General features: G+C 42.8%; 1 protein-coding gene across 1 annotated transcript; it reads right to left on the bottom strand.

The window, feature by feature from the left end:
* Positions 1 to 5,076: 5,076 nt before the first annotated feature.
* On the bottom strand, positions 5,077 to 19,907 carry MAT2B (methionine adenosyltransferase 2 non-catalytic beta subunit). Its single transcript, XM_074960651.1, has 7 exons — positions 19,753 to 19,907; positions 14,534 to 14,728; positions 13,450 to 13,564; positions 12,901 to 13,053; positions 11,183 to 11,376; positions 9,056 to 9,169; positions 5,077 to 7,462 (listed from the first exon to the last, which is right to left on the bottom strand). Exons 1-7 carry the CDS (start codon positions 19,813 to 19,815, stop codon positions 7,292 to 7,294), a joined length of 1,005 nt encoding a protein of 334 aa, XP_074816752.1. The 5' UTR covers positions 19,816 to 19,907; the 3' UTR covers positions 5,077 to 7,291.
* Positions 19,908 to 26,755: the final 6,848 nt, after the last annotated feature.

Raw genomic sequence — 26,755 nt, 5'->3', positions numbered from 1 at the left:
AGGAGTTTCTCTTTGGGCCCATCTCCCGAGAACCCAAGCATGACACAGGTAATCAAAAGCTGCATAGCAAAGCCTACTGTGGACTTTATGGAGGATTATGCTCCTTGCCCTTACCAGAATCTAGGGAGCTTTCTGTCTGAGGCTTTGTCTATGTAAACACACATCACTAAATCCTTCAAGTTACAGATGCAGATCTTTGTCTAAAAGGAGACCTTTGCAGCATTTTCTAAAAGCAGTCTGACATTGTTTTAGTCTAATCTTCTCTGCGAGTTCATTACATAGCTAAACCCCATCAGCTAAGAATGCTTTAGCGCTCGCGCTCATGTTTCATCCTGGGCTTTGTTATAGCCACATTGTCTCAGATGAACACAGCTGCCGTGGTGGTCATGGCTGGAGTTGTCCCTGCCACAGCTGGAGCCTAACCATTCATTACTTTGAAAATCAGGACCAAAGCTTTGAATGGGCCAGAGAGCAGATCAAGAGCCAGTGGAGGAGTCCATACCTTGGAATGGTGTACTCAGTGTCCCCGCCTGTTGAGGAGGGGGTTGCCGCATTGTGCACAAGCTGGTAGCCCCCTTGTCCTCACATACAGTCAGCTTCACCAATCTGCCTAGGGGTGTTGACTGCATGGATCATTGTTCTTAGATCCTTTTCCAAGAGGACTGAACCAAACTGAAAGTGGAAGAGGGCATATCTGCCAGTCTGCCATTTCACAGACTTAAAGTCTCTTCAGTGTGAAGCTAAGTGTCATCATCACCTTTTGAGAATCCCATTTTTTTTAGAAATCTCCCCCATAACACACGAGACTCAAGATAAGCCAAGAGCTGGCTTTGATCTGTAGCTGTATGGTGTCTAGCAACTTTCAAATACGTTTTTGAAAGGTGGTTCTTAATAAAGCACTGAAATGAATTTTGAACCTGGGGCCAGATTTTCCTGTTTCATTTCAAACCCCATCTTCCCATAAACCATGAATCCCATTGTTCTACAGTGGAGTAGAGAGATTAGAGCCATGAAATCAATTTAATTTCACTTTCAATATCCTGAGGAGTATTTATTAAATTGGAACAGGGCAGGGAACTGCATCCAAGTAAGTTTTATTTTTGGAGTTTGCCAGCAAAGCTCTCAGTCGATATGGAAGTTGGGGGCTGACACTGCTAGGAGTCTTCTTCAAACTTTAAGTTTCAGATTTAGAAAACTAGCAACATTTTACCTCTCTTACAAATCTGTTGGCCATGAAGTTCAGCACTGCACAAAGGCCCATAGAGATGACATCACTGGCAGTGAAATGCTACAAAACTTCTATTGGAAAGCAAAATGCTTTTAATGCTTCAGTGCTTTCCAAAATGGTCAAGAAATTTCCTCAAATGACTCACATCTGAAAAATGTCATATTTTTATTGAACTCACAGGTGCCCAACTTTCTGGGAAATTGGTAGTAGATATTGCTTCATTGCTTGGAGTCTGCTAGTCTAATAAGGAGCCTGTACCTTTGCTTGATGGTCTTTGAGTTTATCAGCTACAGGCAGTGAACTGTGTCATTACTGGAACTGATCCATATTTCTTAAGTTATATATGACAAACTTTAATTGCAAAATGGACTCAGGTGAGGAGGTAACAACTTTGTGAAGGTTTACATTGACCAGCAATGAACCACAAAGGGCATGTGGAAGGGGTTGGAGAGACAAATCAAAGCCTTGTTATGCTCTCAACATCACACCTTGATCCTCTTTGCTAGCAAAAGTAATGCATGAAGGTAATGGTCTTGAAGCCCAGGAGCTGAAAGTACTTCTGAAAGTTATAAGGATTCAGCAGCACATCAAAAAACTGCCTTTTTCATGAAAATTCTGGAGTGCCTGCTTGGCAAGGGGTAGAATTCTGTGAGTAGCTGAATATGCATGTGTTGTGAAAATGGGTTGTATACAACAATAAATTAGATTCCACCTCCTTACCAGAATACATGGGCAGAATTAAGAACTTGCATTTTAAAAGAAATTATTTGAGAATCAGATCTTTCTTGCTGACAGCCAAATGTCTATGAGCCTAAACCTACCCTCCCATGGAAAGGGCACACGGGAGCCAGGAAACTGTGAGGAGGTACTCTCCTATTCCTGCATATCTTCACCTTGGGTTTAGAGGCCACAGAGGAGGTAAGGTGTAAGGCCCCACTGCAATGTGCTTCCTTGGAATCTGCAGCCTGAAAAATAGTTTTGACCTCTGCCTTTTTTGCCCTAGCTGACTGGATTCAAAAATGTCTGTCACTGAAAGGATAGTGCAGGCATGGAGTGTGAGTTAGTGCTGCTTCAAGCAGCATTACTGTAGATGCAGATATTCACTTGGGTATCAATGGCTTCAGGAGGGGAAGAATGCTATAGAGAATGGCTCCCCTCCAAAACCTTGGGGAGAACAAGCCCACAGATGAGTTATTACAGGGTTCCAAAGAGTGCGGTAGAAAATGCTGAAGAGGTAGAAGCTCCCCTCTGACATGATTTGCCTGAGCAACATCCCCTCCATTCACAGAAGTGAAGGGGACAACCCATTTTTCCACATTCCTTGCACTATTTCAGCTGTTTTTCTCCTCCACTTGTGGATACCACAGATTCCTGAACTCGATCTACACTTGGCATAGAAAGAAAAGAGGGACTGGTGTTCCTATATATTGTATAAATACGTAAAGAATGTTACTGATTTATTTAGTGTAGAAAAACAGACAGAAGTTATGGATTTCCCCTTTAAAGCATTAAAAACCTGCCAGTTCAAGGCCCCAGTCTTGGTTGCAGTCTCATGCTCTATTGTAATGCAAAATTAAAAAAGTAACTCTGGCATAAGCACTCCCCATCTAACTTGTTTTCAGTCATTTCTCATTTTCTTTTTAGGCTGCAATTTTGAATGGTTAGGCCTTGCCTGAATGCAATTATTATTTTGCTAAATAGTTGAGCAAAGCCTGTTCTGTCTTAATAGTTGGGGGTTTTTTTCACTCATTTTTCCAGTTATAAAAAAATATTTTTTATGATCTTGCTAGAGTTTTTCAGTACCCAAGAACCCAGATTTAAAGCTCAAGTTCAGCTGGGGAAGTAGTTCTTTTGAAGAATGTCTTTGAATGTTCCTGAGAAAGTTGTTTTATGAACCTTTGAAAGAAGTTCTACAGAAAATGGGTGATGATTTGGGGAATCTGTCTCTGAGCAGTTTATAAATTCTGTTTGATATTGGGTCCTTTTACATGCATCTGTGTCAGACTGCTGATTACATTTTGAATGTGGGGCTTATTTGTCTTCAGTTGTCCCTCGGTGTTGGACTGGAAGTCCAAGAGGTAGTGCCACAGAACTAATAATAGAGAGTTGTTAAACGTTCATGGTCCTCACCCTAGACAAAAAGCTGGCTCCGACCCACGAGAACTGATTTATTAGGGGAAAGGTGGTCTCGGAACAAAGTCATCTGATAGGTCTATGCTCACCTGGTAAGGCTACAGGTCACAAGATAGGAGACTGGAAGGTTATAAAAGGGAAGGAGCTGCTCTGCTATGGTTTTCAGCCTTTTCCACTAGCTCAAGCTGAAGAAAGCTCCTGACGGAGACTGATGTGACAGTGTCCAGCAGGTAGAACTCAATCAGATCTGTGACAGAACAGTTGATTTTGTCAGGGATTTTCCACTAGGTTCCTAGCACATGCAGCTAAGGGAGGCTATCACCCTGTTACAGCTCTTGTCACTTTACACTTCCACCCCAGCACTCTCCCTTGTTGGTCCCCCCCATCTCCTGCTCCTACTCAGGGGCAGCAGGTTTGTATAATTTTTGGTGGTGCCCAGAATGGGTCTAAGTTGTGCCCCCCACCTCCTTAAGGGTCTGGGAGGAAGTTTGGGTGCGGGCTCTAGGCTGGGGCAGGGAGGGGGCTCTGGGAAGGCATTTGGGTGCAGGGTATAGGCTCTGGGAGGGAGCTGGGGTGTGGGGTCTGGGCTGGGGCAGGAGGAGTGGGTGTAAGGGATGTGCTCTGGGAGGGAGTTTGGGTGAGGGGTCTGGGCTGGGGCAGGAGTGTAGGAGGCGGCTCAGGGCTGGGGCTGAGGTGCAGGGGGTGAGGGCTCTGGCTGGGGGCACAGGCTCTGGGGTGGGGCAGAGATGAGAAGCTTGGGGTGGAGATGGCCAGGGCCAGGGCCAGGGCCAGGGCCAGGGCCAGGGCGGACTCCCCCCATCCCTCTCCCCCACTGCTGCTGCCCCTTACCAGAGCCTCACTGGGGGTGGGGGATGGGGCTGCCCTTTGCCCAGCATGGGGTAGAAGCAGTGACTGTGGGGATGGGGTGCAGGGTGTCACTACACTCACCCAAGCCCCAGCTGCTCAGGTCTAGGAAGCCCCCTCACCTCCCCTGTGGTGGTGAGTGCTGGAGAGGAGGGGGCTGCCATCACATGTGGCTTCCTCCCCTGCTGCAGCCTGCTGGATCTCAGGATCAGACACTCAAGGAAGGCCCAGCAGTTGCTCAGGTGAGTGAGGTCCAGAGGCTCTTCCAGAGTCTCCTCCCTGTGGGTGCTGGGGGAGGGGAGGGCTGCCAATCATGTGCGCACCTCCTCCCCTACTCCGGTGCAGCAGCTGCCAGCTGCCTCAGCCTGCTCTTGTGCTGTAGCCTAGCCTTAGGCAGCAGCGCAAGCAAAGGACAGCAGCATGGAGCAGCAGGGCAGCACCCACTTTTAATCAGGCAGGGACACGGGGGTGGGGGGAAAATGCACCAGAGCCTGGGGTAGGTATGTTGGGGGGCAGCAGACCCGTCTCCAAACATTGGTGGACCTGGGCCCCCAGCCCTGAATATTGCTGGAGCCTGGGCACCACAGGCCCATGTAACTCGCCACACCTGCTCCTACTTTGGGTTTTCATGCTATTTTCATGATGCTCCCAACATCTAGAGGTGCAGCTTTCAGACTTTCATTCTCAAAGGGATTTTAAAAAATAAACTAGCTGCTTTCATGTGAAAGAAGGAAAGTTTAGGCCAACATACATGTTTCATATTTTACTTTACTGTGATAAGTGATTTTATTCTACATGCTACAAAATGTTATGAACTCATAACCACAGAAAAATGCCTCTATCAGGTTGAAGGACTCATCACCTCCCAAAGCCCTTGCTGGAGGTGTGATCTCTGTAGGTTCTTTTATTGTTTAAATATTTTCTATTTAAGGCTTTCACCTTAATAGTAAATATGCTTGCTTAGAAAAAGCTATGTGGTAGCTTATCACTGTGGGCAATTATGCTATTTATAACCTCTGAAGAGAAAACAAAGTGTAGATGCAGGTGTGGGTCTCAGCCCAAGAGGTGATGACTGAGGAACTAGGACTTAAAGTGGGTGCTCTTGCTAGACCACAAGGGTGAAGGGGGTGAGGCCAGGGATGAGCAGTTTGGGATGCAGGAGGGTGCTCCAGGGCTATGGGGGGGGAGGAGAGAACGAACTCCCTCCACCTCTCTCAGCCCAGGTGCTGCTGCAGGAGGAGGGAGAGAGGCGCCTCTCCCGCTGCAGCAGCTGTGGGGCTGGGGCTGCAGAATAGGCGCCCTGGCAGGTCCAAGCCGGGGAGGGGCACCCCAGCAGCTTGGGGCCAGGGAAAGGTGGTTCCCAGGCGGTTCCCTGCGCGGTGCTCAATAGGCTGTTGCATGGCTGTGCAGCCTGCAGGGAACTTAGCACTCCACCCATCCCTTGGGGACTGTGGCCCATCCGTTGAGAAAGATTTCTCTAGCCCATGACTGGGGAGTTAAATTTACTTGAAGTATATCAACATGATTTTACCATTATTTCCTCCAGGACATATGAACATTGTGAAGGGGGGTGCAACTCGGTAAGATTTAGAAAAAATTCTTGAATCAATCACTGACGCTGATGCCAGCAACATATGTTTATTGTCATTTTCAAGATATAACTTATTGTGTGCATATCAGGAATTCAGACGAAAACCAAGTTTATGATAAACTCTTATTATCTCATATATGGAATTAGAGGGACTAATTTTCAAGTTGGCCTGTAAAAGGTTTTTAAAACTGGTTATCTTCCAACTTTTTGATCCATAAAAGCCTGAAGGGTTTCCAGGTTTTTTCCTATTTATTTTTGCCTCAGATGTAGAATATCAAATCCAGTTTTCTGTGGTCTCCCAGGAAGATCTCAGAACAGGCATATTGTAAGCATCAAGCTCTTACTGGTAGTTTGAATCTTTAAACAAGGACATTAGTATACATCAATTCTCGGAAACGTTAATTGGGCACTGAATTCAAATAGGTGTTAAGAACAAAGTTTTGAATAGTCTAAACTGTTTGCGTTAGGGAGCTTACACTGTTGTAGTTATTAAGCAAACCCTTAATGAAGGCATTACACCAGTAAGACACTTACCACATCAGTGTATGTGCCTACCTCAGGAGTTTTCACAGGGGAACTAGGTTGTTGTAGTCAAATTCTTGACTTTCTTCCCCTGAATTGTTCACCTTTCACTTTTATTCTTTTTGTTGCCCTTGTTTCACTACTTCTCCTACCATGCAGTGTTCCAGCCTACATAGGATCTGAGTTTCTAGTATAACAAAAACAGGAAAACGAATATACACTTCAAGTCTTTACACAAAGCAAAGGCAGGCCCAAGCTCATTTCCCTCCCTACCCTTGGCAGATCACCTTTAAAAAGAGAGACAAATGCATACAATGAGACAAGTGCATACAATGAACAAATATATGAAGCTGCAGGAGTTCCAAGATATACAACATTGTGAAAATATATCTCAAGCATAAAAACTACACTCAGTAATTGCAAAAATAAAGTTTCACATTCTTTTAAAACATTTTGATCCAAGCTCAAAGCAAATGAACATTAAACTTCAATGATTCTCGCCTTAACTCACATTAGTACAATAACTTTAAAATTTAAAAGTGGAATCTTTTTTGGTGATAAAGAAACTGACCAGGTCCTTCAAAGAAGATACTGTACATATAGCAAAGACCCTAAGCATCAACAGTATATTCCAGCTAAAAGGAAGTCTCCAGCTGACCTGTTTCATACTTAGCATCAAATGTTACTGAAGACTAAGAACCATAATTCACTAGGATCAGATATTAGGTTAGACCAGTACAAATAGAAGGAAAAACAAAACACTTTAAACAAGGTTCATTTTTTGCCACTGAGCTTTTTAGGCTAACAATTTCACTAGTGCAAGACCATATTTTTACCTGATTCAATGAAAGCTCATAAGTGTCACAATTTTTAAGAACACTCATACAAAACTATTTTTTTTTCCTTTTTTAAAAAAGTGCCACATACCATACTTTAATTAAAAAGTTTACAAATTAATGGAAGACAGTCTGTCTCCATCTCTTGTCAACAAGGAAAGGCCAAAGCGATTCTCTGATCCCAACTCGAAATGGCGTTCGTTGTCCTATTCCCAGCATCTCTAGTTTAGAGCAGTCGAGCTGAGCATTCCTCGGACGAAGAGCACCCACTACTGGGCTATCAGTAATCTTTAAAAAAAAAAAAGAAAAAGAAAAACACACTATATACAGTTAAAAACAGGGGCTTCTAAATAAGAATGAGTGCACACTACCATTTGTTGCTTTCAATATGTTTGTTCCCTTCAGGAAATTTTTCCGTTGCTGGACAGAGCCTACATAAGGAGTTCCTGCCACCTGAAATGCCCTCTCTTTCCATCTCAGACTTCATCTCAAATTAAAGTAAGTTAAAATCCATTTTTTCCCTTACCTAAAATTTTTGAACAATGAAAGGCTAGGAAGACAAATTTTCATTTTGTAGAGCATTTAGGGACGGTGTGTATTAACCACCCAACAGAAAATCCCATTTTACTTGTGCTCCTTGTGTGAATCTTCTTTATGACAAGTGGAAGAATTCCCTTCAGCTAGACAGCTACAAAATGCATCAGACCTGTCTGAACTGGTAAAGAGTGAGTCTTTTAATGTTTTTCCACGTCGTCTCCTCTCTTCCATATCTTATCCCCACTCCCCTAACAACGGCCAGGAAATCAGCAGTTGTGGATAACGGATGAGGAGTGCATATTCGTGGGATGAAAAATGCTTTAGAGACCTGCTTCTGCCACCAACAGTAAAGGTTGTTAAATATATGATCTCAGACCAACCTAGTATTGTGTTTGTGTGTGTAAGGTGTCTTTCTTCCATGTCACATTTCAGTACTAACTTTACTAACTAAGAATCCATGAACTTGTGAGCTAATAAGTCTCACTTTACCTTTAAATATAAACCCTAGAAGTTAACAGCATCTAACTAACAACATATGTAGTAGATATTTTTTTTTTAAGTCTGATCCTGAGGTGCTAAGCATTTTCAAATTTTCCCTTTTTCCTGAAATTTCTTCCTTTACATATTTACATAAACTCAAAAGTTATGTTTTTAAATCCACCATTCTAAATATCCATGGATCTCTCTCAACAACGAAGACCTATTCAGAGAATGGAATTTGAAAAGAAATAATAGTAACTTAAACATTACGACAATACAAAGGAGATTATCTTCAAATTAAGATACAGTAAATTTTATAGTCTTCCTTTAATGAAAAATCTAAGAGGCAACAATTAGTTACAACTTTATTGATTACTAAGAGAAATTGCTCAGTTTACAAAAAGTAGTCTGTGAAACTAAGGTATGCTAAATTAAATCTATGACTGCTAATTAAGTAGTTGGCTAGTTGGTTATTATTCACTTTAAAAAAATCAAAAAAGACTCTGCTTTAGCCAGCTGTATCCTAGAAGTACTTTACACACTGGATTTGCACATTTCTATAAGAATATACTGTACTTATGGGTAAACTGATTTCTGATTGGAACGATATATCTGTCATCGGAAAACAGAATCCAGTTAACATAGCAGCTGTCATTTCCCTGCAGCAGAAGATATCTGACAATGTTGTTAGCAGTACATCATGCCGAATTGAGGATTTTGGGGATTCTTCCTTTTGCAATACTAACATGTAATTGTTCACACTATCAGGAGAAGCGGCTCACTTGTATTTTCAGTATAAGAAAGTGGCTCAAATGAAAACATTCAGAAATTTCTATACTTTTATATAGCCTCAACATTACTTACTGGTCTCAAGTGGCTGCTGGGGAGGTTGAAAGCATCTGCTATAGTACATGCCATTTCATACTTGGTCATCTGTTCATTACCAGACCAGTGGAATGTTCCTTTTATTGATGGATCCTAGAAAGAAACAAGCACAGATAAAGAGTCAGGCTGGCTCTTTTACAGAAACAGAATGTATAGGCTGCCATTCAAACAAGATGATACCATCCTGAAAAACAAGTTAATAATTAATTGAAATATTTCTGGAACAAATACATTTCCAGAGTAGAGACTGAGCAGATGTTTGGGAAGTGAAAAAACGTAGCCCTTATAAAGCTATCAGTGGGCCTGGCACAGTCCTGATGCTACACATATCTGGCCTGACTTTTCAGAGACGGTGAATATGCTTGACTCAACTGTGCATGAACTAAATGCACTCTTAAAGATGACATGACAAAAAAAGGTTCAACGTATAGAAAAATCCATTCTAAGCCAATCATTTATCAAAATTCAAATAATGCAAGTGTGAAAGACACCATGAACCCTCTTCTCCCTCACATCAAATGAGGGCTATGTAGAAGTTCTCAGACTGAACAAAGGCATAATTTTTTTTTAATTATAAATAGATATAGGAGTTGACAAATCCAATCCTGTCCACATAATACGGCTGGCTGTGCAGTATGCCACATTTTGAGTCAATTTACTTGTCACCTCACAAATAGCGATTTCTGGGTAGTGACTGCCAAAGCTAATATTGCAAGACAATTTAGTGTTAGTGTTTCCACATGTTTGTAACTTTTCAGCAAGCTGCAATTTAGCACTTTAACATGAATTTTTCCACGCATAGTTCCTATCAATAGTTTTTTGGGGGAAACTATGCCTGCCAGTTTTGAGTTAAATTGGAAAAATACACTTATTTTAAAAAATACTAGTTGCAGTTTTTAGAAGAGTGATGGGACTGGGATAGTTAGAAACAGCTAAAGGTTGAAAGATGGCTCTTGGACATGTATGCAGCTCTCTGGAGAGCTGTACTTCTGCCAGGTTTGGGGGGGGACAACTTATTTTGGTTTTGCAGAACTATGATAGTCTGAAAACCCTCCTAGACTGTACATGTTCAATGAAGTGCACACAATGGACAGATTAACTGAACGTGCCTGCGCAACTCAGAAGTGTGCACTCTGCATAAAAATTCTGGGCTGCTCCCTCTTAAATTTGGAGCTACTGCCTCCTGGATAGCCCTCTAAGCCCTTATTTCCCCAAAACTGTGTTTGTTTGAAATTGGGATCGTTAGAGAAAATTCAGTTAATGCTTCCTGGATTTTGAGCCCCAAAATGCACTCCAGGGTCCAGCATGTTTGAAACTTGTTACCAGGGAGTGCTTCCCTGGGCTTCTCTTTGGCCTTCTTACCTTCTCAGTTGGAGTCTGTCTACAGCAGCTAAATGTTATTACAAGGGTTATCTGTACAAATGAATACCTCCTCCATGGTCCTACTCTGACAGCTCAGCTGGAAGAGCTCTGTAGTGGCAGCTTAATGAGGATTTGTATAAAATGGTAGAGAGCTCATGCTCCATTTCAGAGAAATTGGAACATTTACAGTTTCTCTAAAACCCCTACCTCTCTATCAACATTCACCCCCTTCTGTCTCTCTGCAGCTGCATCAAATATTTTTTAAACTGCACTCAGTACCATTGCATGAGCATCTTAAAAGAACTGTGTCCACCATAAAGTCTAATCAATCTTGATCTTAAAAAAAACCCAAAGGGTAGAAAATTTAAGTGTACAATTTATTATAGAAATAGTATGGTGATGAACCGATGACTTGCATTTTTAGTCCTGGAGACAGCAAGATTCATGGTCATTCTAATTTATTGTGCGCAAACAGCTAAGAAAGCTCTGGGTTCTGCTCTCGCACTCTCATCCTTGCAACTTATAATTCCAACATTTCCCAAGTTGCACAACACTCATTGAGGGTCATGGATAGAGAAGTGGTTATTGAAGTAGCAGAGGCTCAGCCCAGTGCTCTGAAAATTAGAACCAGAACCTTGGATTTGATTTGGTACTCAACTGTACCAAAGCATGGAGGGGAAAATTAAAAAACAAAAACAACCTGTATTTCGTCTAAAGGAGGCTCATTTTCTCAAAAATTCTCACCAACATTCTCTTCTCTGATAGCTGTCGGCAAACACTGGCTACATCCTTGATGTTGGTGGGAAATCTCTGTTGCCAATGGTCCATATTGGCTGATTTGTTACTGAACTGCACTTTATCAAACATAACAGTCACAGCACTCTCTTCCAGCTTTTCTACCTCCCCGTATAAGACAGGAATTCTGAGCACTGCAGCACCTAAAGAGGAAAAATATTTTTTTAAAAGCGTTAAAAGGAAACTATGAATAACTATAACCCAATGAATCCTTGAGAATAACCCTAAGAGAATTTCAGAATTACAGAACGTGGATAAAAATTGTTTTAGACATTTGGTAAACTTTACATATATTCACACCCCTAAAAGAAAAACAGTATTAACTGTGCTTGTGTACAGTCTGCTGTCATCTCGTTTTTAATCAATATGAAGTTTTCAAATTTCATATAGAACTGAGAACATTTATATACGGTAAATTAGAGTTGCTAAAATTACACCAAAAGACATCTATTCCTCTTTGGGTAAAGCAGACATTTATATAGCTAATACTTTTATTCAAAGTGTTTATAATGCCAGTGATCTGTACTGTTAATGGACAGGGAGAGGCACCTACAGGTGAATTAACCAAGACTTGCAGAGAAAAGAGAATGAGCGAACAAAAGGCATCTCACAAGGGACCCATGGTGCGGGGAGTAGCGGAGGGGAGAAACAATATTACAGAGAAAGTGAGAAAATAGTAAACAGAGGGAATTAAATTAACTCAAGTGGCTACTTTAAAAAAAAAATCAAAGAAAATATGTAAATGTAGGCAATTAGGAAGTGAAGAAGAACATATAAGTTGCTGAGACTGTATAAGAGATTTTTTCATTAATGCCGTGACTATATACAAGACTGCTGTCTGGATGATATACTCCCTAACGTAGCAAGGGAATTACCATTTGCTTTGACACTAACGGTTTTTGAAAGGTTATCAAAACTGAGACAGGGAAGAAAGAACAAAGAACCATTTTGGGTTGTTGTTTTTTGGTTTTGTTTTTAAAGGAAGCAAAGTGATCTCTCACTGCTTCAAAACAAAAAAAAAAAATCATAAGAAAAGCCACTAAAAACCTAATTGTAAATAGAACTATTCACAATACAAATATATAAAGATCTTCCAATACAAACTTGATTGTAATTCTATAATAAAAGAAAGTTGAAAGAGTGATCCATATACTATTTGGATTTTAGTAAAACAACCAATTCAGTGTATTATGGTATCTTACTCAAAATCAACTTAAATCTGCTTACACAGGAATACTGCCACAGACTAATTACTGACTGAAAGACCATAACCAAAGGGTTACGAAACACAGCAAAGTACTGAGTTGGGGAAGGTGTCTAGTGTTGGTTCCAGTCTTACCTTCATTACCAATCCAGAAGAGGGAGCAAACAGCATCTTAATAAAATGAATAGATCATACTAAATTGGGAGGTTTTGTAAACACTGTTAGGACATAAATAATACAAAGGCAGCTATGGAGATTTGGAATATCAGTAAAGAAAATTAGATTCCACTTGTAAGAAAGAGAAAACAATCCCACAGAGACAGGAAATTAGATTAGATGTTTTAATAGGTCTTTTCCAAATCCAGAGTCTATGATTTTATTAATTTAATATGACCTATTAGCTCATCTGTAACAAAGTGAGAAGAAAAAACCTTCAATGGAAGGCTTTAAATTGTGTTCTTACCTTCATTATTTTCAAGGACTGCCTTTTCTCCTTCTAGTTTAGTTTTACCATAAAGATTTAGGGGATTTGGTGCATCACTCTCTTTATAAGGAGGATTTGTTCCATCAAACACATAGTCTGTACTAATGTAGATCAGAAATGCTCCAACTCCAGCTAAGATAAAAGATGTGTGGTGGGGGAAGAAAGAAAACTTACTGTGAGCCTTTAGTGATAGAAGGGAAAATTGCTATTCATTGTACCTAAAGACATTTGTACTCTAATTCAAATTCACTATAATTCATACTTTCAGTATGAAACTACAGTCATAGATGGGAAAAAAATGCATCTTCTAGATTCAATACTATCCCCTTGCCTTCTCACCCCTTCATAATCCTCCACACATATACATGTGCAGTCTTCACCTAAATAAGCTAGATAGAAAGCTTGTTGAGGCAATGATGGATCTTGGCTGTTTAAGTGTGAAGTGCTATGCATACTTATGCCACTGTATAAATTAATGCAGTATCCTTGCAAAAAAAAAAAAATGAATCCATCTCATTGTCTCTTTACCTGCTTCTTTTGCTAAGTTCCCTGAAGCAGTCACATTGAGCTGAGAAACAACATCTGCTTGACTTTCTACAACATCTGGTCTTCTCTCAGCAGCACAATGCACTATCACATGAGGCTGAAAATTAAAGACTCAATTTTAATGAGGAACAAAATAAAAAAATTGCAATTGTGCCCTCAACATAGAAACCAGGTCTGTCTCATCTACGGAGAAACTAACTAGTATTTTGATTTAATTGTGGCACTGATCCACAACGATCATCATTTATTGTGAAATCTCAAAGAGCTTTCTTTCCTTTGGAAATGCAATAGAATAAAGCTGCCTTAAGGTTTTATAATAAATACCTAAGGATCTCATTTAGTAATTTTGCAGTCATGATCCTCAATAATATCTATCTTACAGCAAGGAGTTTTGTTCTCAGAGTGTTAAGGATTATATGGGTTAGACTCAATACCCAATCATCCACAATGGTAATTACACAATGCTAACCAAATTAGATTTAAATGGTATTAATGCAGAGTTCATAAATGATTTGCTTGGCAGGTGTAGACCAGGCAACAAGAGCTTTCTAACTCTTTTCTAGACTAGGTCCCTATTTATTCTAGAATAAGCTTTTTAAAAATTTATTCCTTGGAAGCTGTGAAACAGCTTGGAAGTTTGTGAAACACAGCATTGGCTGTTACAAGGCGATTTCTGCCATGAGAGAAACAAGGTATACAATTATTCTGTATCTTTAGTGTAACGAAACCTTATTGTAACATTGCAGTGTCTCCATACAAATCATTACAGAAATGTAACAGCTTTTTATTTAACTACTAAATGGGTGTTTACACACTGACTTGCTGTTGATTGCGTAATAACCCTAGATACAACAAACACAGAGTAGTCACTGTACAAATTAGGGGAACAAGAAAACTGCCATCTTCTTCCAAACTACTGCCTCAGAAGGATTTTGGAGTGCCAGTGGGATCGTATGAGCTAAATGGTATAAGACATCTTAAACTTATTTGTTTAATGAAGGATACACATAGTCTCCAGTACAATATGGCAAGTTGTCTGCTTCTTCTTTCCTTCCAGTAATCTTACCTGAAAATCCTGGATAATGTCATGAACCCCAATAGAATCCAGAAGATTAACCCGCTCAAATTTGGGTCGAGCTCTACTGTATCCACAGCCAACTGCATGCCAATTGTTTTCATTAAATTCTTTGTACACTGCTCTGCCAAGAAGCCCAGTAGCTCCTGTAATCAGAACACGTCTATTGGGAATATTAGCATCTTCCTGGGTGGGGGGGAAAAACAAAAACAAAAAAAAAACCCACACATTTTTATTTCTTTCCATTATACTTAATGTCTCAGTTTAATGTTTTGCTATTTGAATGCAACCATAATCATATTATTCCTGAAAAATGTCCAGGTTTGCTTTCTTCACTGTTTTCAAAAACGTAGTGATTAAGTGATACATTGAGCCCTATAAAGCTTTGTAAAATGTAAATACTTGAAAGCACAGGATAATATTACAGCAGCAAATATAGATACACATTTATGTTATATTTCAGAGATCTGAACTGCAAAGCTTCATTCAGAAACTTATTTATGTCAGTAGCGCTGAACAAAGAATTTAAAAATATCAAAAACAAAGGGTCAGATATTTAAGGGAGCTCATAATTCAAGAGCTCCCCTGCACAACAGGAACTGCTAAGTGATGAGTGCTTCTGAAGATCTGACTCTGAATGTTTTATTGAAAAAGCTGTGAACTAATCCTGCAATGAGCTCCTTCTGGGCAGCCTCTGTGCCCAGGAAGAGTCCCACTCACTACAAAAGGATTCTGCAGAGGTATTCCCATCAGGAGCTCACTGCAGAATTGAGATGTAAATTGAATATTTCAGGCAAATAATTAATAAAATACTCACACAATTCATGTTTAGTTGGACAAGATGCATCAGAAAAATGCTTTGATTATTTAACTGTTCCAATTGTCCATGTGGTATACTAAAGCATACTTCAGTGCTTAACAAGATTACCTACAGATAAACTTATATAAATTACATACAAAATGGAGAGTGCAAGAATCTTAAATAATAAAAAGTGACTAGCAACCTCAATATAGGGGTTGTGAGCTGCTTCCCCTATAATTATAAGCAAGAATATGTTATTCTTAAATTTAGTCAGGTAACTGGATGATGTTTTAGAGAATCATTCTGAATTTACAAGTCAAAAATTGGATGCTCATTTAAATTTGCACTAGAAACTGAGAACACATCTGATGAAATCTAAGCAAAATGATAACCTTTAACAGTTTAAGTAGATGCAATTTGTATTCTGTTACTCTACCTTGCTGAGACAGCACAAATGAGTAAGCAAGTTTATGACCAGGAAACCATTTCAAAGACTGGGATAAACAATCATGGGTCTTTTCAGTCTGCTAGCAGATAGAAGACATCTGCCATAGGTTCAGAACAAATTTATTCTAAGTAACATGGCTGTTACTCTGAAACCTGTCATTCTAAGTATGAAATAGATCAGATTTTCCAACCTCTATACATAACCCACCCACAATAAGTATTGCATTGATTCTTCATTGAATGCCTCCCTGAAGCAATGTTTGCTCTGCAAGCAGATCCAGTGGGTGCCTTTGATGGTGTTCATGGTTGTGTGTGTCAGCAGGAGCACTGACAGAGTGAATAGAACCAATGGAAGTAACAAGTCTTGTCAATTTCAAGGTTCCTTAGGAAATCAGCTACAGAGGTACTGGAGCAGTCTTTTTGCAGACTCAGAATGACAACACTCTATCTGAACACATTCAGCAGATTTTCCTTTAAAACCAGAAGACACAAGCTTAAATGCTAACTCCTTGTTTTGCTCCACATTCCCCTTTCTGCAAGAAAAGATTCCTGTTTGCTCCTGCATTTCTCTAACTAAAGGGGCAGGGCTGAATATTATACATTCAAGTTATGTCTGGTAACTGCTGTGCCTAGGTAACTCAAGCTGCACAGGTCTGCTAACTCTTTTTTTGAGCTTGTTAAAATTACCAATCCCATTTTATATCAAATTACAAGAGGGTGGATACTTTGACTTTAATATTAAAACTGTGACATGACTGCTGAATGTCAGCCTGAATTTTACTGTAGTCCTGCATGATTGGAGGATACATCCAAAAAGCTAGTTATGGCTATGAAGGTTTCTGATAAGATTTTTCTCTATATGATTTAAGTTAAAAATATAAAGCAACATAAAGAATAGTCTGTAATGTTTTGAGTGTCATTCCGTCACACGTACGTTTTATCAAATTAACAGATTCAAGTTACTGTTCAAGGAAGCCTCACTGCTGCCAGGATTTCCAGGCACTCTTTATAATTAAGAAGCAATCACTTGCATTCAAACACTTCCAACTATGAATATAAAAGTAGAATAACGCACTGTACAGATATGTCTCACTCTTCTAGGTGTTCACTGAGGATAGAGGCAAAGGAAGTTTTGAAGCACGAACGAGGATGTTAACCTGAGTTATTTAACAGTAAAGTCTGAAACAAGATCAAAAGAACTTTAATCAGAGGTCTCTCTTTCAGATAAAAAGAATGAATACACAATGACACCAAAAGCTGAGAAACAGAATATTTTAAAAGACAACATTCCTCTGTAGACACTAGTTGAATGCAATTTAAGAGTATAAGTTTTCAAAAGAGGTGGAAAGTTTCAGCTTTCACCTTGAAAGCTGTTATAAAAATATTTGATGAAAGGAGTTAGTTAAGGAGTTAAGAGCTTGACAGCATGAGACAACAATGAAGTCCAACTATTAAAATCCTTTAAATTTCAAAGCTAATATAATTTAGTGATGACAATACACAGTAACTGGATCTGAACTGGCAACCAATGCAGTTCTGGGCTGTACCATGCACAGAAATATCCGAACTGGGAAGTCACTGTCAAGACTATCCCTAGAATACCCCAGTTAGTTTTGGCACCCTCAACAACAAAAATGAATGGGAACTCAGAAAAAAGTGATGAAAAGGCTGACAGACTTGAGTTGTAAAGACAGAAAAGTGCACATATCAAAATATTTGACTAGAGCAGGGGAGGGACAACTACCGCCCATCAGGGCTTTCAATCCAGCCCACAGGATTGCCAGCCCCGTGGCATAGCGGGGCTACGGCAGGCTCCATGCCTGCCCTGGCCCTGCACCACTCCCAGAAGCGGTCAGCACCACATCCCTGCGGCCCTGGGGGAGGGGCAAAGTCCTCTACGTGCTGCCCTTGCCTGCAGGCACCGCCCCCTGCAACTCCCATTGGCTGGGAACAGGGAAACGCGGCCAATGGGAGCTTCAGGGGGTGGTACCTGCCCCACCCCACCCCTAGGAGTCACTGCCAGACATGCCAGCCACTTTCAGGATCAGTGTGGGGCCAGGGCAGGCAGGAAGTCTGCCTTAGCCCTGCTATGTGCTGCTGCCACCCCAGAGCTGCTCGAGGTAAGCAGCGCCAGCCCGGAGCCTGCATCCCAATGCCCCTTCCCTGAGGCCCTACCCCACTGCCTTGAGCCCCCGCCGCACCCCTCCTGCACCCCAACCCCTTGCCGAGTCCCCTCCCATACTCTGTACCTCCTCCTGCACCCCAACACTCTGCCCTGAGCCCCCTCCTGCACCTCCCATCCCTCTTGCACCTCAACCACACCCCCCACTCCCTCCCACACCCCTATCCCTATATTCATGGTTCAGCATACGATTTCCCCACCCAGATGTGGCCTTCGGGCCAAAAAGTTTGCCCACCCCTGGACTAGAGGGAAATGTAATCTCTCTCACTTATTTACCAAAATTTTGAAAACACTTCTAACAGTATTTTTCAACACCACATTGCAAATATTAAAGACAAAGACACCTATAATCAGTAGTAAAAGTGTTGCTACAACATGAATATAAAACAAAATTATGAGAAAATTAGTCATTAATTCGTGTTCCACCAATCAATAAAAAACTACAGGACCAAATAGGTATAGGTGGATTTTCCAAAGCAGCAAATTCAGGTAAGAGGCCTGCACTGGGAACATTCTTCTGCAAAGTAAAAGCATTCCTTAGGTTCTTCACTGTTGTCATGGAATAAAAAGGTAGACAGGTCCCAGATTGTTCAAGTATATGAAGCTTGTAAATACTCTCAAGCTAAAAAAAAAGATATGACCACAACAGTTACCTAGCAGGTTACAAGGAATCAGAATTTCTAATCCCAGGCCAATATCTCCAGAAAATTCAGGGGACTCAAATGATATAATGGTGCCCTGAGACTACTCGAAAAAAAATTCTGACATAAAATCTGAGCCACTTGTACGAGTGGCAAGAGCTTTCTGTATACCATGTCTACCTTTAGATGTTTGCAAAGTTAGTGGTGATGCGGTTATACAGAAAATATCTTGTGAACAATGCCTCCCTTTCTTCCTCAGTGGATAAGGACAGAGTCTTAGACCACCACAAAAAGAGTGCTATTGTTCCCCCTGGAGGTGAACATCTGGATGAGGCACGAGCCTGGTTTATTAAAATCAAATTAAATTAAAGAGCATGTACAACAGAAGTGGTAGTAATGGATCCCACTAAACATATTATCTTCAAATAAATGGAATTCATACATTTAGATAATGCAGAAATAGATTACTTCCCTCCTCCCCCCAAGGAACAGGAAGCTGAAGGAACCTTTTCATCAGGTTATCTAATGACAGTTTCATAAATAACTACCTCTTACCGCCCAGAAATCTAATTAGGTCTGTTTTCCTTCTTTATGTCCAGTGATGTTTTTTAATGCGGTACTGATGAGCACAGCTGTCTGGCTGGGTTTGGTGTAGGGCTGCATCAGACTTGGCAGCAGGAACACTTATTTCAAGGCTAAGGGATTCATTCTGCAGTGGGCGGCTTGTTTGGGGAGCTAGGTGACCCTGGCTGGCCTGGAGAGCGGGGGTGGGGCTGGGCAGGCCGGCTGATGAGCGCGCAGGCTACTTGGGAGCCGGGTCTCCACTCAGAGTCATGCCACAGGAGTGTAGCTGTCCCGCTCCCCCGAACCCGCTGCGGGGGGCGGGGCAAGAGATAGCGCCACCCGACCCAGCCGGGAGCTCGCCCGATGCGGCGCCGACGGCTCTCCGGGGTGCAGGCCTAGGGGGGCGAGCTAGAAGCAGGCCGCAGGTGCCGCCCGCAGGGGAGGGGTCTGGCGAGTTGGTCACGGTGGCTGGAGCCCCCGCCAGTGGCTGTTACGGGGCAGGCCGAGCCCAAGGCCCCCCGGCCGCTCTGCGCACCCTGCCCCAGCGCTCGGACCGCCAACGCGCCCCGCTCACCTCCACCAGCTCGCAGTGCCCCGGCACGAAGCGGATCTTGAGCTCCTTCTCCCGGCCAACCATCCCCACCGGCCTCAGCCTGCCGCTGCGCCACCGACCCCCTCGCGACCGACGACTGCTTCCGCGCTCACTGCGCAGCTGAGCAGCTGATTGGCTCCTCAGCAGGGAGAGACGGGGTGTACGTGAGGCACGCGAAGGCCCCTCCCGCCAGCTCATTGGCCCCGCTCTCAGCTAGCTCACGCGCGGGGCTCAGGAACACGCCCATTGGCCGGAGGGGGCCCTCACACGCGCACACAAGCTTCTTAAAGGCGCAGCAGCCCTATTACGCTTTGTTTTGATTAACAGGAGGGCAGCAGTAAATCGGCGGCCCAGCCTAGCCCGGCTGAGGAGCCAGTCAGCTGCTCCCGCCTAGGCCGGATTTAGCTAAGGCTGAGTTGGCTGGTGCGAGCTACACGCTGGTCTAGGCAAGGCCCAGCGGCAGGGAGGGTGCTGGTGGGGCCCGGGTCAAGCCCTCCCGCTGCGGGCATCGGGGCCAACAGGGCTGGTCCCTGGCAGGCCCCAGCACTGTGCCAGAGCTCAGCTCCCTCTGCGAACTGAGGGCCCCATCCTCACTCGTTTACAGTGGGCTGGGGTAGGGGCGTGGGAGGCGGTGCGGGCTCTGGGGTGGGGCTGGGGATGCGGGATTTGGAGTGCAGGAGGGGGCTCTGGCAGAAGGGTTCAGGATGTGGAAGGGGGCTCTGGGCAGGGGTACCTGGGGGGAAGGCTCCATCTGGGGATGAGGGATTGGGGGTGCAGGAAGGGGCTCCAGGCTGAGGGGTGGGGGCAGAGGGGTGCAGGATATGGGAGGGGGCTCTGGGCTGGGGCAGGTGGTTAGGGTGCAAGGGGGTGAGGGTTCTGTCTGGGGGTGCAGGCTCTGGAGTGGAGATGAGGGATTTGGGGTGCAGGGGGCTTCAGATGGGGGGTGGGACAGAGCGGTTCAGGGTGTGGCAGGGGGTTGGGGTGTAGGGGGAGGGCTTCATCTGGGGGTGCAAGCTCTGGGATGGAGCTAGGGATGAGGGGCTTGGGGTGCAGGAGGCAACTCTGGGTTTGCGGAGGGGGTGCCGGGTTACCTCCGGTGACTCCCATTAAAGTGGGGCAGCTAAGGCAGACTCCATGCTGTGCCCAGGAAGCAGCCAGCAGCAGTAATGCTCCTAGGCAGAGGTACAGCAAAAAGCTCTGCCTACTGCTCTCGCCAGCAGGCACCGCCCCCGCAGCTCCATTGGCCGCGGTTTCAGGCCAATGGGAGTGCAGAGCTGGTGCTTAGGAGCCAGATCTGCTCGCTGCTTCCAGGGCGCAGCGCAGAGCCAGGACAGGTAGAGACGAACCTGCCTTAGCTCCGCAGCACCACTGCTCTGACTTTTAATGGCCCGATTGGCGGTACTGACCGGAGCTGCCAGGGTCCCTTTTCGACCTGGTGTTCCAGTCAAAACCCAAAACATGGTCACCCTACTTCCCCTCCCTAGCCCTGGGGGAGAGAATGGAGCCAGTTTGAGGTGCACAGCAGCAGAGACCACCTGTCCCCCCACAGCCACAGGGGGTTGTTTGGCTGCTGCAGCTCCATTAACCATCTACAGCAGCAGTTTCAAACTGGATCAGGACCCCAAAATAGGTCATCGCCCCTTTTAATGGGGTTAACAGGTCTGGCGTTAGACTTCCTGGAGCCTGGGGGCAAAGTCTGAGCCTCACTGCCCAAGCCCAAGCTTGAGCTGCACTACCCAGGGCCCAAGGGCATCAGCCCCGGCTGGCGGGGCTCAGATTACTGGCGCTCCCCGCCCGGGGCTGAAGTCCTTCAGCTTTGGCTCCCCAACCAAGGCAGTGGAGCTCAGGCTTTGGCACCACAGTCCAGGGTGGTGGGGCTCGGACAGGCTAGTGCTTCAGTCCCCCCTCCTGGGGTCATGTAGTAATTTTTGTTGTCAGAAAGGGGTTGCAGTGCAATGAAGTTTGAGAACTGCTGCTCTACAGTACTTCAAGTATCCTGTGGGTTTCTCACGCCCTGGTCCATCGCAGCTTGCGCTGTGATAGTACATCTACTGCTTTGCATGTGGAGTTGTTACCCTAATGCTACTTTCTCAAACCACTCTCAAGCTGCATACAGATTGGCGGTGCCACCCCGATACCTTTAATCCCAGGAGCAAAATTCTCCTATCAAAATAGTGGCTGAACAATTAGAGTCTTTGGCACAGGTTTTCTAAAATCATAGTGCCCAATTATGAGGATTTCAGGGACGGCCAATGTGGCTGGGTGTCCTTGCATTATAACTGTACACGTGCTTCAATGAAGAAGAATCTCTGAATGTAGCTAGAATCATTTAACTCACTTATGCACAGAACTCAGCCTTTTATATGAAATTCAATTAAAATATATTAAATATTTTAAAATATTAAGTATGTTAAGATTGGAAAGTGAGGCTATAAAGAATCAGGAAGTGTCAAAATTAAGGTTGAACTGTGTAACCTTCACTCTACCTCCTTATGTGAATAAGTATATGACTTAAGCAATATAATATCCTTTTTCCCCCACAGGACCTTGAATCCGTGTGAGGCAAGGTTATTTAGTGTATTAGGCTGGGGTACCTCTTTTGCTATTTCTAGACTAGAAAAGTTACCCATTCTTGACAGTAAAAAGCCGGCCCGGACACGGAAAGGATTGACAGATTGATAGCTCTTTCTCGATTCTGTGGCTGGTGGTGCATGGCCGTTCTTAGTTGGTGGAGCTATTTGTCTGGTTAATTCCGATAACGAACAAGACTCTGGCATGCTAACTAGTTATGCGACCCCCGAGCATGCTCAAATAAATTTGTTAGTCTCTAAGGTGCCACAAGTACTCCTTTTCTTTTTTTAGTAAAAAGATATTGAATCAGTGTGGAACCTGGTTGTTCCTTGTCTACATTTTAGCTCAACTATGTGATGTTCACCTGCCAAAAAGGAAAAACAGTAACAATTTTTCTTTACAAAAAAGATAGTGATGACTCTCCAGCATATCACTATTGTTGCAGCCAGGGTAGATCTGGTCAATGTTAATAGCAGTATTGCCAACTTCAAGCATTCAAAAATTATCAGGCCTCCAACAGTCATAAAACTGGCTTAAAAATCATGAGGGTGTTTTTTTTTTTCATTATAGAACGGGGTGGTCAAATTTCTTGGCCCGAGGGCCACATCAGGTTTGAGAAACTGTATGGAGGGCCCGCTAGGGAAGGCTGTGCCTCCCCAAACAGCCTGGCCCCATCCCCTATTTGCCCCCTCCCACTTCCCATCCCTTGACTGCCCCCCTCAAAACCGCCGACACATCCAACCCGCCCTGCTCTTTGTCTTTTGACCACCCCCTCCCAGAACCCCCCGCCCCTAACCGCCCCCCAGGAACCCACCCCCTATCCAACCCCCCTGATCCCTGTCCCCTGACTGCCCCACCACCTGTCCACACCCCCACCCCCTGACAGGCCCCCCCGGGACTCCCACACCTATCCAATCCCCCCTGTCCCCTGACTGCCCCCCTCAGAACCCCTGACCCATCCAACCCCCCCTGCTCCCTGTCCCCTGACTGCCCCACCTCCTATCCACACCCTGACAGGCCCCCTGGGACTCCCACGCCTATCCAACCCCCCCGACCTTCCCCCTCAGAACTCCCAACCCATCCAACCCCCCTGCTCCTTGTCCCCTTACTGCCCCCTCCCAGGACCCCCCGTCCCTAACTGCTCCCCTGGGACCCTACCCCCTATCCAACCTCCCCTGCTCCCTGTCCCCTGACTGCCCTGACCTCTATCCACACCCCTGACCCCTGACAGGCCCCCTAGGAGTCCCACGCCTATCCAACCGCTCCCTGTCCCCTGACTGCCCACCAGGACCTCCTACCCGTTATCCAACCCCCCGCTCCCTTACCATGCCATTGAGAGCGGCAGGACTGCCAGCCGCACCGCCTGGCCGGAGCCAGGGGAGGCAGCAGGAGCGGGCCTGGGGGCTAGCTTCACCAGCCGAGAGTTCAAATGTAAAAGATTCACAGAAAAAACTCCAGGAGCAGTGTTTTAAGAAAAGCACAAAGTATAATAAAAAAGAATGAGGACACCTTAGAGACTAACAAATTTATTTGGGCATAAGCTTTCATGGGCTAAAGTCTACTTCATCAGATGCATGCAGTGGAAAATACAGTAGGAAGATAGATATATATACAGAGAACATGAAAAAATGGGCAAGTAATCCTCATTCTTTTTGCTGATACAGACTAACATGGCTACCACTCTGAAACAAAATATGATGAGACTCATATTAAAATTAAGAGAGTTGGCACCATTTTAGAGGCCCCATCTCTGTTGCCTTTACAAGTAATAAATAAAAGTGACATTCCTAGTGAGCGAGAGTGAGACAAAAATATCGGTTGAGGTTTAGCCACCAAAGGAATAGATGGGAAGTGTAATGTTTGGAGCTTGTTATCCTTGGATTACACTGAATAATCTTTCACTGCAAACTAGACTCGTAAGGTAGTTTTTCTAGCAAAGACAGAGCTTGAGTCTCTCCCCGGCCAATGAATTTCAGTGAATTTTAAATGTGTGTTCCTGTTTGTCTTCCCAAATGTACCTGTTCATAACTTTCCAATGCTGGTGAATATGAATTCTGTAGGCAGAATTCTTTCTAGAATTCACTGGAAGTAGAATTGTTGCCTTCCATTCACTTCTACTTGTTTATATCAGAAGCTGTTTGTATCCACAGTGGCTCCAACTGCAGAAATTAGTTCTCCACAGGAAACAGCTGGCCTTTCTCCTCTTAGTACAAATGGGGGAGGGACAAGGATTGGTGCCACTCCATCCAGATAGTACAAATTAATCGGCCTCCAGACTCCAAGCTAGATAAGGAACAGATTAGTTCTTTCCTGCTCATAAACAAAAGTAGATTTAATGGTAAGGCAGCAGTGATCACTCTTCTCAAGCAAATACAGCCTCATCAAACAAGACTGCTGGTCTCTACTGAAACATAAGGACCAGGAGTACAAGGTCAGATTCTACAGATGCTGAGCTCCTTCAATTCTCAGTGTTTCCAGTGGGAGTTGAGGGTATCTGTGACCAACACCTTGAAGGATGGGCTCAACATAAAGTGTTTCACAAATCTAGTTAAATAAATGTGATCTGTGCACATATGCTACGATTCTGAAAATCATCATCAGGATTAGTGTAACATTCCTACCAAATGCTGGGTGGGGCTGGAGGTGAAATTACCCTTTAGGATTTATTTTACAACAAAACAAAACAAAAAACCCACAATTGGGTTCCTTTACCATTCACTAGAGCTGGATAGGAAACTCTTTTCCCATCCCATAAGAAATTTCAGTGTTGAAATTTTACCCAATACAAATCAGGATGAAAATTTGCAATTTCAAATATCGGGGTAGCCGTGTTTTTTCAAAGATATTCACAAACCCTTTTTTTTTTTTGATTATTGATTATGTCAACAAACATTTTGTTTGGATTATTTTGAAAAGCTTCATTTTGATTTTGACCTTTAAAAATTAAATCTTTTTAGTGTAAAACATTTTCAAACAAAAAAAGTAATTTTGAACCAGAAAATTAAACACTTCATTTTGAAAATGTCAAAATGGAATGTTTTGGCAATTTCTAAACTTTTTTTTCCAAATATTTTTCTACTGGGGAGGTTGATTGAAGCAGATACTTTCCCACAAACAATTTCAGTTTTGATGAAGTGACATTTTCTGACAAAAAATGTTTTTTTAGAAAATTCTTGACCAATTCTACTATTTACAGGCATTTATTCAGTTTTATGAATTTCTAGGTTTGGTTGTATCATTTGCTTTTGCATAGTTAAGCAAACAAAACTGATATTCACAGGGCCTTATTATTTCTGAAAGCAAGAATTGAGTTGTATTGCTTCGACATTACCCAGCAAATCCCAGGAATAATTGTTAATTGTAACAAACAGACATTACAGATTTTTTTTGGCGTAGGGAAGTTTAAAACCTTATAGAATAGATGAAGGTCAGTTGCTCTCTACCCCAAAATTTACAAGTGAGAAAAACTCTTTTACTGAATTCCATGATAAATAGTAAATAATGTTCTGTCTTTTATGACTCTGAGGAAAAATTCTGTCCAGGTGTGTGGATAATTTGGTTCTGTGCTTTATAGAAGTTGTGAAACTTGGATCCTGGTAATTTGGAAAAAAATCTATTGGTTATTTTTAATATTTATTTTTCTCATGTTATAATTTACGTTAATGAGTAACTTTGATAATGTTTTAACCCAGTTTAAATCATAATTATATTCTTTTGTAGAGTTCTAAATTTCAGTGAAGTCAATGAGACTACTCATTTGCATAAAATTAAACATGTATGTACATGTTTTTAGGATCAAGGCCTACAATTATATAATAAAAAGAGGTCTTGGAATTCAAGACCAACATACAACTATTAATAACTCATTTCACACCTAAGAAAAACCATACATGCAATTATTTTATATTTTTTTAAATAAAAAAAGTAATTTAATGGATGATTTACAACTTTTAAGCCCCTTTGTAAACTCCATCCTGCAAGCTCCATCCTGAAGCATTTATACACATGCTTAGCTTTACTACCATGTGTATACTAAACTTAAGCACATGCATAAGAATGTGCAGGATCAGGGACTTAAGCTTTTATGAGGGAGAAGGTGACTGTAGAAAATCTTGAGCTTGTTTTTGTACACGCCTTTTTTTTTTTATTTAAAATTTAAATGTCAAGTTGTCAATAGTTTGCAATAAACAAATATCCCTGGATCAATTCAGATGATAAAATAAACAACTTTCCCCCCTAATTATTCTTACCTATATATTTCTATTTAATTTTATATAGCTTTTTTTCTTTTGTTTTTCAGCTTGTCTTTTGCTTTTCAGTTTTGTTTTAGTTCCTAAAACATCGGCTATTTTTCCTCCCTAGATTTGATCAGATAAGCAGATTTGTTATTTGTTGAAGTTAATAGTAGGTGAAG

The sequence above is a fragment of the Natator depressus genome, chromosome 8 (assembly GCF_965152275.1).
Source record: "Natator depressus isolate rNatDep1 chromosome 8, rNatDep2.hap1, whole genome shotgun sequence".
NCBI lineage: Eukaryota > Metazoa > Chordata > Testudines > Cheloniidae > Natator > Natator depressus.
The sequence above is the reverse complement of the archived record's forward strand: the minus strand, read 5'-3'. Positions and strand labels throughout refer to the sequence as shown.

Bases quoted from the DNA above. Each gene is read 5' to 3' on its own strand.
- MAT2B (XM_074960651.1), bottom strand. From the start codon at position 19,815: ATGGTTGGCCGGGAGAAGGAGCTCAAGATCCGCTTCGTGCCGGGGCAC. The intron at 14,729-19,752 runs GTGAGCGGGGCG...CCCCCCACCCAG, and splicing joins GGCACTGCGAGCTGGTGGAG to GAAGATGCTAATATTCCCAA. The intron at 9,170-11,182 runs GTGAGAATTTTT...GTTTCTTTCTAG, and splicing joins TATCAGAGAAGAGAATGTTG to GATCCATCAATAAAAGGAAC.